General features: G+C 36.7%; 1 protein-coding gene across 2 annotated transcripts in view; it reads left to right on the top strand.

Annotated features, from left to right (window-relative positions):
* LOC147394000 (putative serine/threonine protein kinase IREH1) overlaps window positions 1-14,064 on the top strand; it is a 43,052-nt gene that overhangs the window by 19,219 nt on the left and 9,769 nt on the right. For both annotated transcript variants that reach the window (XM_086453551.1, XM_086453552.1), the window contains exons 6-9: window positions 143-392; window positions 12,638-12,730; window positions 12,816-12,956; window positions 13,066-13,158. In XM_086453551.1, the coding sequence (XP_086309677.1) occupies window positions 143-392; window positions 12,638-12,730; window positions 12,816-12,956; window positions 13,066-13,158 (577 nt within the window). The remainder of the gene's footprint in view (window positions 1-142; window positions 393-12,637; window positions 12,731-12,815; window positions 12,957-13,065; window positions 13,159-14,064) is intronic.

Here is a 14,064-nt window from a genome sequence, read left to right as displayed (position 1 = left end):
GTACACTTACCAGGGTAATACAACTGAACTATTCTCTTCTCTCTCTAAGTTCATGCATTTTTTTACACGATTTATTCTTAACTTCCCTAAAAGTATCTTGCAAATTCTTTTGCTTCACCATTTGATCCTTGTGATTCTATAGGGAAAAATACTTGCAGCTTTGTGAGCTAGTTGATGATGAAAAGGTTGATATAACGAGTACAAGTATTGATGAAGATACCATATTGGAAGACGATGTGGTTCGTAGCTTGAGAACAAGCCCTACTCACCCTACTTCAAAGGACCGTACTTCTATAGATGATTTTGAGATTATAAAGCCAATTAGTCGTGGGGCTTTTGGCCGAGTTTTCTTGGCAAAGAAGAGAACCACGGGTGATCTTTTCGCGATAAAGGTATCCATACTTAATATTTTTCTCCATTTTGGTACAATTGTTGTATTTATCATCCTAATAATAATAATAAAAATGATGTTAGTTGTACTGGAGTAATGTTATTACATGTTTTCATGATACATGTAACTGTACTTTCCTATTGCTCATAATAGTATGCTTTAATGCTATATAAAATTGTCAAGTTTGTTGATGTGAACCTTCAATTGTACAATATATTGTGATCTGGGCTTGCTGCAGGATCATTGTGGTTTAAGCACCCAAATTTCATTGATAAAGTTGGGTTTACCCTTGAGGAAAAAGTTGGAAGTGGTAGAGCAAACAATTTCCAGATCTATAAAATCACAATTTCCATGTCCTCTAAAAAAGATGCAAACAATTCAGAGTTTCATAAGACTAGGAAGATCAGTTTTATTGTGGGACTTATGTTTTAAAAAGAATTTCAATGATCGGGAGCTCGAGCATATCATTAATCTCATTAGTATTTGACCTTGTAAAAGAGAAACAAAGGGGATGGAAACTGTTCCGAACAAAGTGATAATCAATTTCGATGTGCTTTGAGTGCTCATGAAGTGCAGGGTTGCTAGCGATAAAGATGATCGCCTGGTTTCACAAGACATCTTCATATACGTAATAGAGCATCAACACCTATGTCATGACGAAGAGAATGAACCCACAACATCTCAGAAGCAATGTGGGTCATTGCACAATACTCAGCTTCAGCACTAGAGCAAGCCACCACGTTTTGTTTCTTACTACTCCAAGTAATAAGATTTCCACCAATAAATATGCAATAACCAGAGGTGGACTGGCGATCAGAATGGCTCCTGGCCTAGTCAACATCAAAGTATCCAGAAATAGTCAAGGAAGAGGAAGGATGGTACAAGAGACCATTTCTGGGAGCACCCTTCAGATAGTGCAGAATACAACAACTTCCCAATGAGACTGTCAAGGGGCATGCATAAACTAACTGATCGCTTCCACAATATAAGTAATGTTAGGAGGAGTAATTGTATGGTAGATAAGCTTGCCAACCAATCATTTGAACCTCCTAGTGTCCTAAAAAACTTTTCTATATTCAGCATCAAGTTTGGTAGAATGATCCATGGGAGTATCAACTGAATGAGATCCCAAAGTACCCGTCTCAGACAATAAGTCCAACACGTACTTGCGTTGAGTGAGACCTTCCTTGGAACATGCAACCTCAATCCCAAAGACGGAGTAGTCGGAGGGGATGCAACAAAGCGGTTGATTTTCTTGCTTTCATGCTTGTTTGCATAGGTAGGATAGATGAGTTTTGACGATTGCTTGGATGAGCTAAAAGAGAATGTTAGGAAAGATGCTTATGGGCATCCTTATGTGAGATTGTAAGCTTTGTGGCCTTTTCTGGTTGGCGGTTTGCCTAACCCCTGCTGAATTTAAAAAAAACAAAAAACAAAAAAACAAAAAAAACAAATCTCAAGGAAGTAATGAAGAAGGCCTAAGTTCTTTGTGTGGAATTGTGTAGCCAAATGAGCATTCAACTGAGCAATTCACTACTAGTGACAATGATGTCATCCATATGGACAATAAGAATAATAGTATCTGAGGTGGAATGACGAGTAAATACAGAATGATCAAAGGTAGAACATTGAAACCCATACCAAAGCATCACAGAGCTAAATTTGTCATACCAAGCACACGATGACTGTTTCATCCCATACAACACTTTTTTCAACCTACACACAATATGTTTATTCTCGTTAACAACATATGAGGGTTGATCAATATAGACTAAATTGTCACAAAGAATTACATTTTTGATGTTTAGTTGGTATAGTGGCCAGTAAGAACTTACTGCGATAGATAGAAGAATTCTAATGGAGTTGAGTCAAGCAACAAGTGAAAAAGTCACAATAAATTCTAACTGAGTGTACCCTTTAACCACCAATCGAGTCTTAAGTCGATGAACAGATCCATCAAGTTGATACTTCACTGTGTACACCCAACGAAAACCAATAATGTTTTTTCCAAAAAGGAAGAGGAGTGAGTTTACATTCATAGCAAGTTTCCATCCAGAAGTCAAATTCTGGCGATAAGAACTAGGTACATAAACAATAGACAACAAAAATGTAAAGAAACGAAAAGTAGATGAAAGGCAATGGAAAGACACAAAATTTGATATAGGATGCTTAGTGTAAGAACAAATACTTTTTCACAATGCAATAAGTAGTGTAGAGGATGAGGAGTTGCAAGAAGAGGTGGGAGGTCCTCTGGAAAGTCAGGTAATGGTGTAGGAGGGTCCCTAGGAGAATCAAGTGGTGGTGTCGTTGCAGTCGGATCATATAATACAATTGGGCAATGCTGAGAGTGTCGATAAACCTACAAATGTGGAGGTGGAGGAGAGGACACCGGAAAAGGAACTATACGCAAAGCTGAAACTATTGGCAAAACTAACTCCTTGACAAGAAAAGATGAGATCGGAATCAAATTGACAACCCGAAGTAGAGAAAAAGGGTGCATATTCGAAAAAGGTAACATTAGTACTAGTATAATACCGACGTCCTAAAGGATCATAACAATAATAACCCTTCTAAGTTCTAGAGTACCCCAAAAAGACAATAACACGAGGAGAAAACTTATTAAGACTAGTTTCAAGAATGTGGACGAAGGATACATACCTAAAGACATGCAAAACAATAGGGAATGGCCTAACATTAGGACATAATAAGGAAAAAGGAGTTTGACTACCCAATATAGGTGTAGGAACCTAATTAATAAGATTTGTGAATGTACATGTTAAACAATAAGGTGCGAGTGACATTCAAAAAGTGACAAAGCTTACGCTCGGCAAGACCATTCTGTTGGGAAGTGTGTTGACAAGTAGTCTGATGGATAATACTATGGTTTTTGCAGAAATCATACTTAATATTTTGGGTATACTCAAGGGTATTGTCAAAATGAAAATTTTTAACATGTCGTTCAAATTGAACAAATATTTTATTATGAAATGCTAAAAAGATTTTGGGTAGTTCAAAACGATCCTTCATTACAAATAGCACAGTCATTCAAGAATAATCATCCCCAAAAATGACAAAATAAGAAAAATCATAAGTACTTTTTATCCTTATAGGACCCCAAATGTCTAAATGGACTACATCAAATGACTCAATTGATGACTCTAAACTAGGGGGGAAACTACTACGGTGATGTTTGCCTAACTGACAAGCCTCACATTTCAAAACTGAAATAAGACTCAATGTTGGAACAACTTGACACAACTTCTGCAATGATGGGTGACCTAAGCGATAATGCCACTATCGAAATTTTAGGAAGTAGTTAGGACGTTTATTTTTTGAAATTAGTATTTCAAATTTTAAATCTTAGTTAAGGCAATTTCCTCATTTTTGCTATAATTAGTTCCTTTTTTATAGCAAAATTAGTTCCAGAACTGGTAATACTATTTTGCTATAAATCTATGTATTAGTTCATTATTTTTTTAAGTAGAATAATTATTTCTTTTTCTCAAAAGTTACATGGTGTCAGAGCCTTGTGCTCTAGATTTGATTTTCCATGGCGAAGACGGCGATGACCGGTGCAACAAAAAACCCTATTGTCTCGGTAGATTCCTCCGAGATCCCCAATCAACAACATCAACATCATCTGACAAATCTTTCTCCCAGATTTCTAACCTGCAACTCATCGTTCACAAACTCGATGGGAAAAATTATCTCGAATGGGCATAATCTGTGAAATTGAAGATCGATGGAAGGGGTAAATTGGGACATCTGATAGGTGAAGTAACACAACCTGCAACAACTGACCCATACCTGAAAAAATGGCGATTTGAAAATTCTCGTCATTGCATGACTCATTAATTCGATGGAGCCAGCAATTGGGAAGTCTACTTGTTCTTACCGATAGCCAAAGAAATTTGGGAGGCCGTGCGAGATTGTCATTCTGATTTGGAGAATTCATCACAGATTTTCGATTTGAAGACATGACTCTGGCAGTCAAAGCAAGGTGATCGTGAAGTTATCATTTATTACAACGAAATGGTCACTTTATGGCAGGAATTGAATTAGTGTTACGATGATGATTGGGAAAATCCCAATGATTGTGCTCATTACAAAAAGAGGGAAGAAAATGATCGTGTATATATTACTTGCTGGTCTAAATTGCAGTTTGGGTGAGGTTAGAGGGAGAATTCTTGGCTGAAATCTTTGCCCTCAATCCGTGAGGTGTTTTCTAAAATTTGTCGTGAGGAGTCCTGACGAAGTATAATGCTGCGAAATCCAGAGCCGAATTCAAACAATGAATTAGAGGGTTCGACTCTCGTGTCTAGAGGATTGGATTCCGAAGGTGACAAAAGGAAAAAAGCCGTGGTGCGAACACTGTAGAAAGACATGGCACACGAAGGATACCTGCTGGAAACTTCACGGTAAACCACCAAATTGGAAGAAGAAGAATAGTGGAGAAGGACATGCATTCCAGACTGCAATTGAGTATTCTCAAGAGCATCAAGTCAATTCCGAAATGGTCCCGTTCACAAAGGAGCAATTAAAGCACATATACAAATTGTTTCAATCTCCAAAATCATCTGTAACTCCTTGCTCTTTAGCTCAGAAAGGTAACTCTTTTATTTCAACCTTAGTGTCTTCCCAAATTCTGTAAATCCTTGGATCATCGATTTTAGAGCGACTGATCACATGACCGGTTGCTCAAACTTTTTTCCTCTTATAGTCCTTGTGCAGGCAATAAAAAGGTCAAAATTGTAGATGGTTCTCTTTTTGCCATAGCTGGAACCGGATCTATTCAACTGTCTATTAGAAAAATCACCTTTGATATCAAATGTCGTGTTAATTTTTTTCCATCATTTTGAGTTTCAGGATTGAGTTCGGGGAGGACGATTGGCAGTGCTAGGGAGTGTGTTGGACTCTACTTTTTTAAAGATGGACCCAACTCGAGTAGACTAAACATTAGTATTTGTTTTAATTCTGTTTCTGATTCCAGAGATGATGAAATAATGTTATGCATTATAGATTAGACCATCAAAGTTTTCAATATTTAGAGTATTTGTTTCCGACTCTTTTAAGAAATAAAAGTCCATATTTTTTTGAATGTGAGATTTGCCAACTTGCTAAACACCATTGTAATTCTTTTTCTCCCAATCTTACAAAGTGTCTAAGCCATTTACAATTATCCATAGTGATGTTTGGGGATCTTATCGGGTGATTACAAATTTTGAAAAAGATGGTTTGTACACGGTTAAATTGGGTTTATTTAATGAGGGAAAAATTTGATGTAGAAGCGATTTTTAAAATTTTTTACACCATGGTGCAAAATCAATTTCTTGAAACAATTCAAATATTTAGGAGTGATAATGGGAAATAGTACTTTTAACAAAGTTTTGGGAAATTTTTTCATAGAAACAAGGATTGTTCATCAAAGCTCTTGCAATGATACTCCTCAACAAAACGGAGTCGCTGAAAGGAAAAACAAATACCTATTAGAAATAGCTCGGATGTTGCTTTTCACAACTAAGGTACCTAAATATCTTTGTGGCGAGGCTATTCTCATTGCAACCTATCTTATAAACTGAATGCCTAGTAAGATTTTAAACTTTGAAACTCTGTTAGATTTTTTCCATAAGTTTTACCCTAATAATAGGCCCCCATCAAATTTGCCTCTAAAGATATTTGGGTGTATTGTTTTTATTCACATTCATGATCATAACTGAGGAAAACTTGAACCCCGAGCTCGAAAACGTGTTTTTGTTGGATATGCCTCTAATCAAAAGGGATACAAATGTTTTGACCCAGTTACTAAAAAATTGTTTGTCACTATGGATGTAACTTTTTTTGAACAAAATTCGTTTTTTAATACTCATCTTCAGGGGGAGAAAAAAAATGAAGATTTGATGTATATTTCCTACTCAAAGATGTGTCAATTGATCATTCCCTTGCACCCATAGCCAAAGTTGATTAGTCTCCTGAACCCTTAGTCGAAGTTGAGAACCCAAACATTATTGTACCAGATTTTTGTGAATTAGGTTTTTAAATAATGAAAATACAAGCTCATCCTTAATGCCATCACATGAAAGTCATGAATCCAATGAATCAAACATGGAGAAAACAAGCACCAACAACAAAGGGATAATACCCTTTGATATTGTTTACTCGCGAAGGAATACAACTCAAGGAGAAGAGTCGGTTGATCTCCCACACCGCCATGAGTCCACAAATCCACTAGTTAATGCTTTCTCCAAGCCAGCACAATCAGTCCCATCTACTTTAGGTATTAATCCTAGGTTTAAGTCTAGTGAGTCCATTGATTCTATCTAATATTCCTATTGCTGTCCGAAAAGGTGTAAGGTCATGCACCAAACATCCATTGTTTAACTATGTGTCATATGAAAATCTCTCAACAAATTTCCGTGCTTTTACCTCACAAGTGTCTTGTATGGAGATTCCTAAAAATGTGCAGGATGTTCTAAAGGTTCCTGAGTGGAAGGAGGTTGTTTTTGAGGAGATGAAGGCTCTTGAGAAAAATCAGACATGGGAGATGGTGTACTTGCCTAGAGGAAAGACAATTGTCGGGTGTAAATGAGTGTTCACAATTAAATACAGGTCAGATGGATCACTTGAAAGGTATAAAGCTAGGTTGGTTGCTAAGGGATTTACTCAGACTATGGCATTGATTACTTAGAAACCTTTGCTCCTGTAGCACAGTTAAATATTGTGAGAGTTCTCCTGTCACTTGCAGCAACTCTTGATTGGCCCCTGCAGCAATTAGATGTGAAAAATGCTTTCCTTAATAGAGACTTGGAGGAAGAGGTATGTATGGATGTACCCCCGGGCTTCGATGGGAAATTTGATTCGAAGGTGTGCAGACTGAAGAAATCCGTGTATGGGTTGAAACAGTCACCAAGGGCTTGGTTTGAGAGGTTTTCTCAGTTTGTTCAAAGCCAAGGGTACACTCAGGGAATGCTAATCACACCATATTTGTAAGACACTCGTAGGATGGAAAGATAACTGTGTTAATCATTTATGTAGATGACATAATCCTCATTGTGGATGATTTGTTTGAGATGAACCGATTAAAGAAGTCTCTTGGATCAAGTTCTAAATCAAGAATTTGGGGTCTCTAAGATACTTTCTCGGGATGGAGATAGCTCAGTTGAGGAAGGAAATTGTTGTTTCACAATGGAAGTATGTTCTTAATCTACTTAAGGAGACCGAAATGAGTGGTTGTAGACCAGTAGACACCCCAATTGATCCTAATTAGAAATTTGGAGATAACAAAGAAGGTGATCCTGTAGATACATCTCGGTTTCAGAAATTGGTAGGGAAACTGATTTACTTATCACATACACGGCCAGATATTGCATTTTCCGTGAGTCTAGTAAGTCAGTTTATGTACTCACTCTATGAGAAATATTTTGAAGCAGCTTATCGAATCTTGAGATATTTGAAAGGTACACTAGGTAAAGGCTTACTCTTTCAAAAGACTACACAGCAAAGCATTGACGCCTACACTGATGCAGATTGGGCAGGTTCAATTACTAACAGGAGATTTATATTAGGGTACTACACATATGTATGGGGTAATTTAGTCACGTGGAAGAGTAAAAAAACAAAACGTGGTTGCAAAAAGCAGTGTTGAAGTAGAATTTTGTGCTATGGCTCATGAGGTTTGTGAGATGTTATGGCTAAAGAGGGTCATATAACAGTTGAAGTTACTAGTGAACATGCCAATGAAACTGTACTGCGACAACAAGGCCGCCATCAACATTGCACAGAATCTAGTGCAACATGATCGTACAAAGCATGTGGAGGATGGGTACTTTATAAAGGAGAAGATTGACAATGGAGCTATTTGTATGCCGTTTGTTCCAACAACGCAACAAATAGCCGATATCCTTACCAAATGATTATTTAGACCTAACTTTGAACTTCTTGTTAGCAAGTTGGGCATGATTGATATCTATGCACCAACTTGAGGGGGATTGTTGAAATTTTAGGAAGTAATTAGGATGCTTATTTTTTGAAATTAGTATTTCAAATTTTTAATCTTAGTTGGGCAATTTTCTCCTTTTTTGCTGTAATTAGTTCATTTTTTATGGCAAAATTAGTTCAAGAACTGATACTATTGTTTTGTTATAAATCTATGTATTAGTTCATTATTTTTTAAGTAGAATAATTATTTCTTCTTCTCAAAAGTTACAACCACTATAGAGGAGAGATTGCAGTACTCAAAGCAGGGATTGGCTCATCATGGTCTAGAAAATACAATCCATTATGCTCACGCACCCAACTAATCACATTTTTCTTCCCAAGGTCTTGAAAAACAAAGAGGTAAGAGAAAATGTTACAGAACAATGCAATGATTTTGTTAGCTAACTCATAGAAATAAGATTAAATGGAAACTCAGAAACAAATAAGTCAGAAGTTAGTGTCATAGACTTAGTGGGATGAAGATCACCAATTCTAAGAACTGGTCAGGAAGAGCCATCAGCTAAGATAATAGGAGATTTAAAGGAGCGAAAATTAGAAAAGATTGAGGAGATACCACACATGTGAGTACTAGCTCTAGAATCAATTACCCAAGAAGAAGGGGATTGGCAACGACACAAGCTGGTTTACCTTTATTGGCCATGGTTGTTGTGGGAGCAGATGAAGGAAAGGGTAGACCTGACAACTTTTGGAGGATTTGATTGAGTTGAACAATAATGTTGTCTTGAGACTCAGAATCAGAAACCATGGTCTTGGGAGCAGAGGGCTGAGTAACAAAGGCTGAAGACATATCAACAGATGCTTGGTGGGCATAATCAGGACGTCCCCATTTTTCCTAACAATAATCTTCTGTATGCCCAGTCTTTTCATAATAGTTGCACTTCCAACTGGATCTATCAATACCACAACTAGAGCCACTGCCAATAACACCACTATGACGACCACATGTGCTACTATGGCCACCACGATTACCACCCATGGGAACCTGATCATCTATGGAAACAACCATCAATGTGAGCTAAACGGCAAGTAGAGAAATTACCCAACAAGTGAGAACAACCAGACTATGGCCACCACGATTACCACCCAGGGGAATCCGAGCATCTATATAAACAGCCATCGATGTGCACTAAACGACAAGTAGAGAAATTACCCAACAATCGAAAACAACCAGCACCAATAATCCAAAATAAACTGCGTAGAAATCCGATAGAGAAAAAAAAATCCAATACCTTCAGTAGAAGTCTGAGAGTGAAGAGATTTGACCCAAAAAATATTGTAACACACCAGAGAGCAAAAACACCATCAAAATGGTAACAAAGGTGTAGAAAACACCTATGAGAGGGGTGGTAATGGTAGATGACAAACCCAAGCCGCAATTTTTTAGAAAATAAAAAATCCTAAAAACGGCCAAAAAACGACCTAAACATCACCAAACGCAAAAATATCTGCATGTAAAGCTCCCAAAACTGATCACGAAGCCCCAAAAAACAATCACAAACGAGGCCCTAGATACACATCTAGGGTTACACTTGTAACACAACTAAGGATTATAACTCCTTTTTACCTTCTTTTTTTTAATACAGAAAATACTATTCACGGTATTTTTCAAACATCATTGTTCACATGAACACTGTTCAAACAACACTATTCACGAGCACTGTTTGAGGAATACGATTCACAGAATTGTTCTAAAATTTTGGGGTTTCAAAACTACAACACGCTTCACAATCATCGACAAACCATAAACAAATCAGAAACTACACCCTCGATATACATCTAGGTGTAAAAAAACTGCAAATGCAGACTCCTAAATTGTGTTTTGTACCAAGGCCATAGTGTTTTAAGAACCCGGATGAAAAAGAGAAGAAGACAAATAAGAAGAGGAGGAGGAATAAATTAATCTAAGAGCAAAGATGCTCTGATACCATGTTAGAGACCAATAATGAATCCACGAGAAAAATGAGAGAAGAAACAGAGAGAGGAGTGAGAGGGTTGAACTTGAATAGGTTCAACCCCTCCTCTTCTTCTCTATTTATATTATAAAAGCATGTGGGGCCCACTTACACTTAATTAACAGAGAATTTTCTGTGAAATCATTCCACAAGGCTATTCAACCTCTGATCTAAGTATTTTATCCCGAAATCGCAATCTGAGGCAAAAAGCTCATCAAAAGTAGTTTTTTTCATTTGGACAACCTCCCGGAATAGAATCCTTACACTAGATAACATCGTTTCTAGAGGGATGGTATTCATTAAGTTTTGTTCTTAGTGTAAGTCGTGCGGAGAAGACACCTTTCAAATCCTTATTCATTGTTCCTTTGTCGCAAAAATTTGGTCTCATTTTCTACCCTTGTTCAAAATTCCTTGGGTCTTCCCATATTCCATTCCCATAATGTTCTAGTCTTGGAAATCAATGGCTTTCTTCTCCAATGAGAGGATATTATGGTGTATGAAAGGAAAGGAGCATGCAGGTCTTTGAAGGAAAGGAACACGATGCTTTTATTAGCGCTATGGGGTATCTGTTCTATTGGAATAAAGTGTGTAAAGAACTCGAAGTTGTTATCTATGAGGATCTACTATTTAAATAGGATCGAATGTGCTATGGTAGCAATTAGTGCCATTGTAGCAATGAGATATGCCGATTGTATTTGTTTTATTTTCCTTTATTTCTTTGTTACTTGTACTATCCTTGTAAGCTGGTCTATCGACCACCTGTTTTTTAATAGAATAAATTTCTTTACCTATAAAAAAAATAGAGCAAAAGGAATTTGGTAGGATGGACTTAAAAAATTAAGTCCTTGTGGAAGAAATTTCTTTACAGGAAGGAGGAGAATGTGGGTTTATTTGTTGTAGAGAAAAACAATAGGTGAAGGAAAATTTTTAGATCTCTGATCAGGAGGAGATTTGTTTTAAGAAAAAGTCTCGGTGAGATGGCTTATGGAAAGGAAACAATACGAGTATTTTCCACAATTAGTGCTCATAAAGAACCAATGAGGTGAAGATAAAAACAATATTAACTTATTAAGAAATGGTGGACTACTGTACTAAGTTTTGCTCTAAGCAGAGTGAAATCAGATCCTTTTTGGATAGTCTTCCTTTTTATTGCATTAGTTTGGCACACAACAATTGATTGGAGAGATCCTTAAGTTGGAAGAGGTTAGGGCCACCATCCATAATATGAATGGAGATAAAGCGTTGGGCCCTGATGATTGTTCAGTGACTTCCTACAAAGTTTGTTGGAAATTTAATAAGAGACGGCTTTCCCACTCCTGGTCATAAAATATGAGAGCTGCTATTTGCACCCCAACTTTTACTTATTACAGCCCAATTTCTTAAATTATTTATGACAACCTAATTGAGGATTAAAACACACCTTTCAAACATTACAAAAGTTTGGTTCAAGTTATTACTTCAACATTACAAAGCATTGTAACACATTCGAACAACTTCAGCAGTTGTTTACAAATAGGGTTAGGGTCACATAAAATCCTAAATCTAACAAATAAAAATCTAAACAAAAAGGAAAGTTTTTATTGGAACCCCAACTTTTACTTATTCTGAATCATTGACCTGTTTTTTTAATTTTCTTTAATTGGGGTGTAATAAGTAAGAGTTGGGGTCCCAATATCTTCAATTTCTAGTTCTTAATGGCACTCCTGCTTCCAACAAAGAACCACTAGAGGCTGGGGAATGTTATCATTCATGGTGTGCTGGGGGTCATCTAGAAAAGTGAAATAATATAAACTTTTAGGGGAAAAAAAGAGGAATCTTTGCACAACGTTCTCCTTAGTTGTTTCAAAGCCTACGTGTTTCATTGGTCCAAGCTGCTTAAGAAGTTTCTGGGTGTATGTTTTTTGGACCTCCATTTGAAATGCTTGGGATATATTATATGTTATTTAAGTATAATTTGTCCCGAGTCCCAACTTATCTGGGTAGAGTTTTGGTCAAAAGAGAAATAAATATATGGAAGTAAGCCATGTAAGGACTGAGGAGTGCTAGTAATCTACATCAATTTTTATTTTTATTTTATTTATTGGTGTGTTAGGCTGTTCGCATGCATGCATTTGTGTGTGCGTGGGAAACCTGGGAGTATAAGTACTCTCCATGTTTCACGACTTAAAGTAGCTTATTTCAATCCCCAAAAATTTGATAAGCATTTCCTTTTTCCAGTAATTGTTCTATTGTAGACCCTAGTTTTCTCCACCCTTCTAGTTATCATCTCTTTTAACGTAAATCTGTGACATTTCTGCAGGTTCTTAAAAAGGCAGATATGATCCGTAAGAATGCTGTGGAGAGTATTTTGGCGGAGCGTGATATATTGATTTCTGTCCGCAATCCTTTTGTGGTGAGCAGGTTTAGCAAGTAAAGCATTTTTTTTAACATAAGGAAATAATTGGCTCCCATTCTAATTAGAATATGAATTGTATTAGGTGCGTTTCTTCTATTCATTTACAAGTCGTGAGAACCTATATCTTGTGATGGAATACTTGAATGGGGGAGACCTGTACTCATTATTGAGAAATTTAGGTTGCTTGGATGAAGATGTTGCTCGTGTATATATTGCAGAAATTGTAAGCTGAAGTTTATTGTAATTTTGCTATTTCATTTGTTACATAATACTCATCAAAAGAGAGAGAGAGAGAGAGAGAGAAGGAATTCTGAAAGCAACATGATGTGCAGGTGCTTGCGTTGGAATATTTACATTCTTTAAGTGTGGTTCATCGTGATTTGAAGCCTGATAATTTGTTGATTGCACATGATGGTCATTTAAAGGTTAGTCTGCACTTCTCTCTTTTTCATGGAATGCTAAGAGTTCTAGGTTGGATATTCCAAGAACTAACAAGGCTGCATGACTACCTAAATCCTCCCTAAGGCTTACCATAGAGTGTTTCATGGTTGCTTACCATAGAGTGTTTCATGGTTGTTTTATCAAATGTTGACTATAAGCATGTCTTATGTTTTTGCAGTCGGTCCCCAAACTTCCCTAACTACTTTATTTATTATTATTATTTTTTAAAGATTTTGATGTATTTATATTGATTTCTTTTAAAACTTGAACCTTAATGAATTTTAAAGACTTTTGACCAAATTATATGAATTACTTTGATGATTAGTTTCTTGTCTTTTTGAACTTTCTCATGAACTTTTGTTTGATTTCATAGAAAATGCATTTAATTTGCTTGAATTTTTGCTAATTAAATTGATTTTTAAAAGCATGGGCGACGCTGTGGATTCTACATTTCCCCCTTTCATCTAGTGAAGACATGCCCTATGGAATAATACCTCCTTTTTTTCCATCCCACTCAATATAGATCCGCGTAGAATAATACAAGTATCGCTTAGAAGAATGCTTGGATGAAAGTACAAGGTCCAAAGGCCCCAACGAGATGGATTTCAATCAGCTCGACCAAAATCAACAATCTGAGGACGTGGAAAAAGGTAGGATAGGTTGATCATAAAAAACCGAAGTCCTCCCAACGACCTTATGCTCGGGAATTCTTAAAAGACTGAGGAATTTTTGCTTGGAGAGAAAGGAGTGCCTTAAAGTCTGAGCAAACTAACACATTCTCATGGCTTGGTATTATCTCAAATATGAAATAAAAATCCAAAATTTCAACCCTCCATAGGGCCAGTGGAGCTAAAGATGATTCTGCCGGAAATAGAAGATCAGCTTGGAAA

Source organism: Akebia trifoliata, chromosome 9 (genome assembly GCF_017979445.1).
Source record: "Akebia trifoliata isolate Shusen 1 chromosome 9, ASM1797944v1, whole genome shotgun sequence".
Lineage (NCBI taxonomy): Eukaryota > Viridiplantae > Streptophyta > Magnoliopsida > Ranunculales > Lardizabalaceae > Akebia > Akebia trifoliata.
The sequence above is the reverse complement of the archived record's forward strand: the minus strand, read 5'-3'. Positions and strand labels throughout refer to the sequence as shown.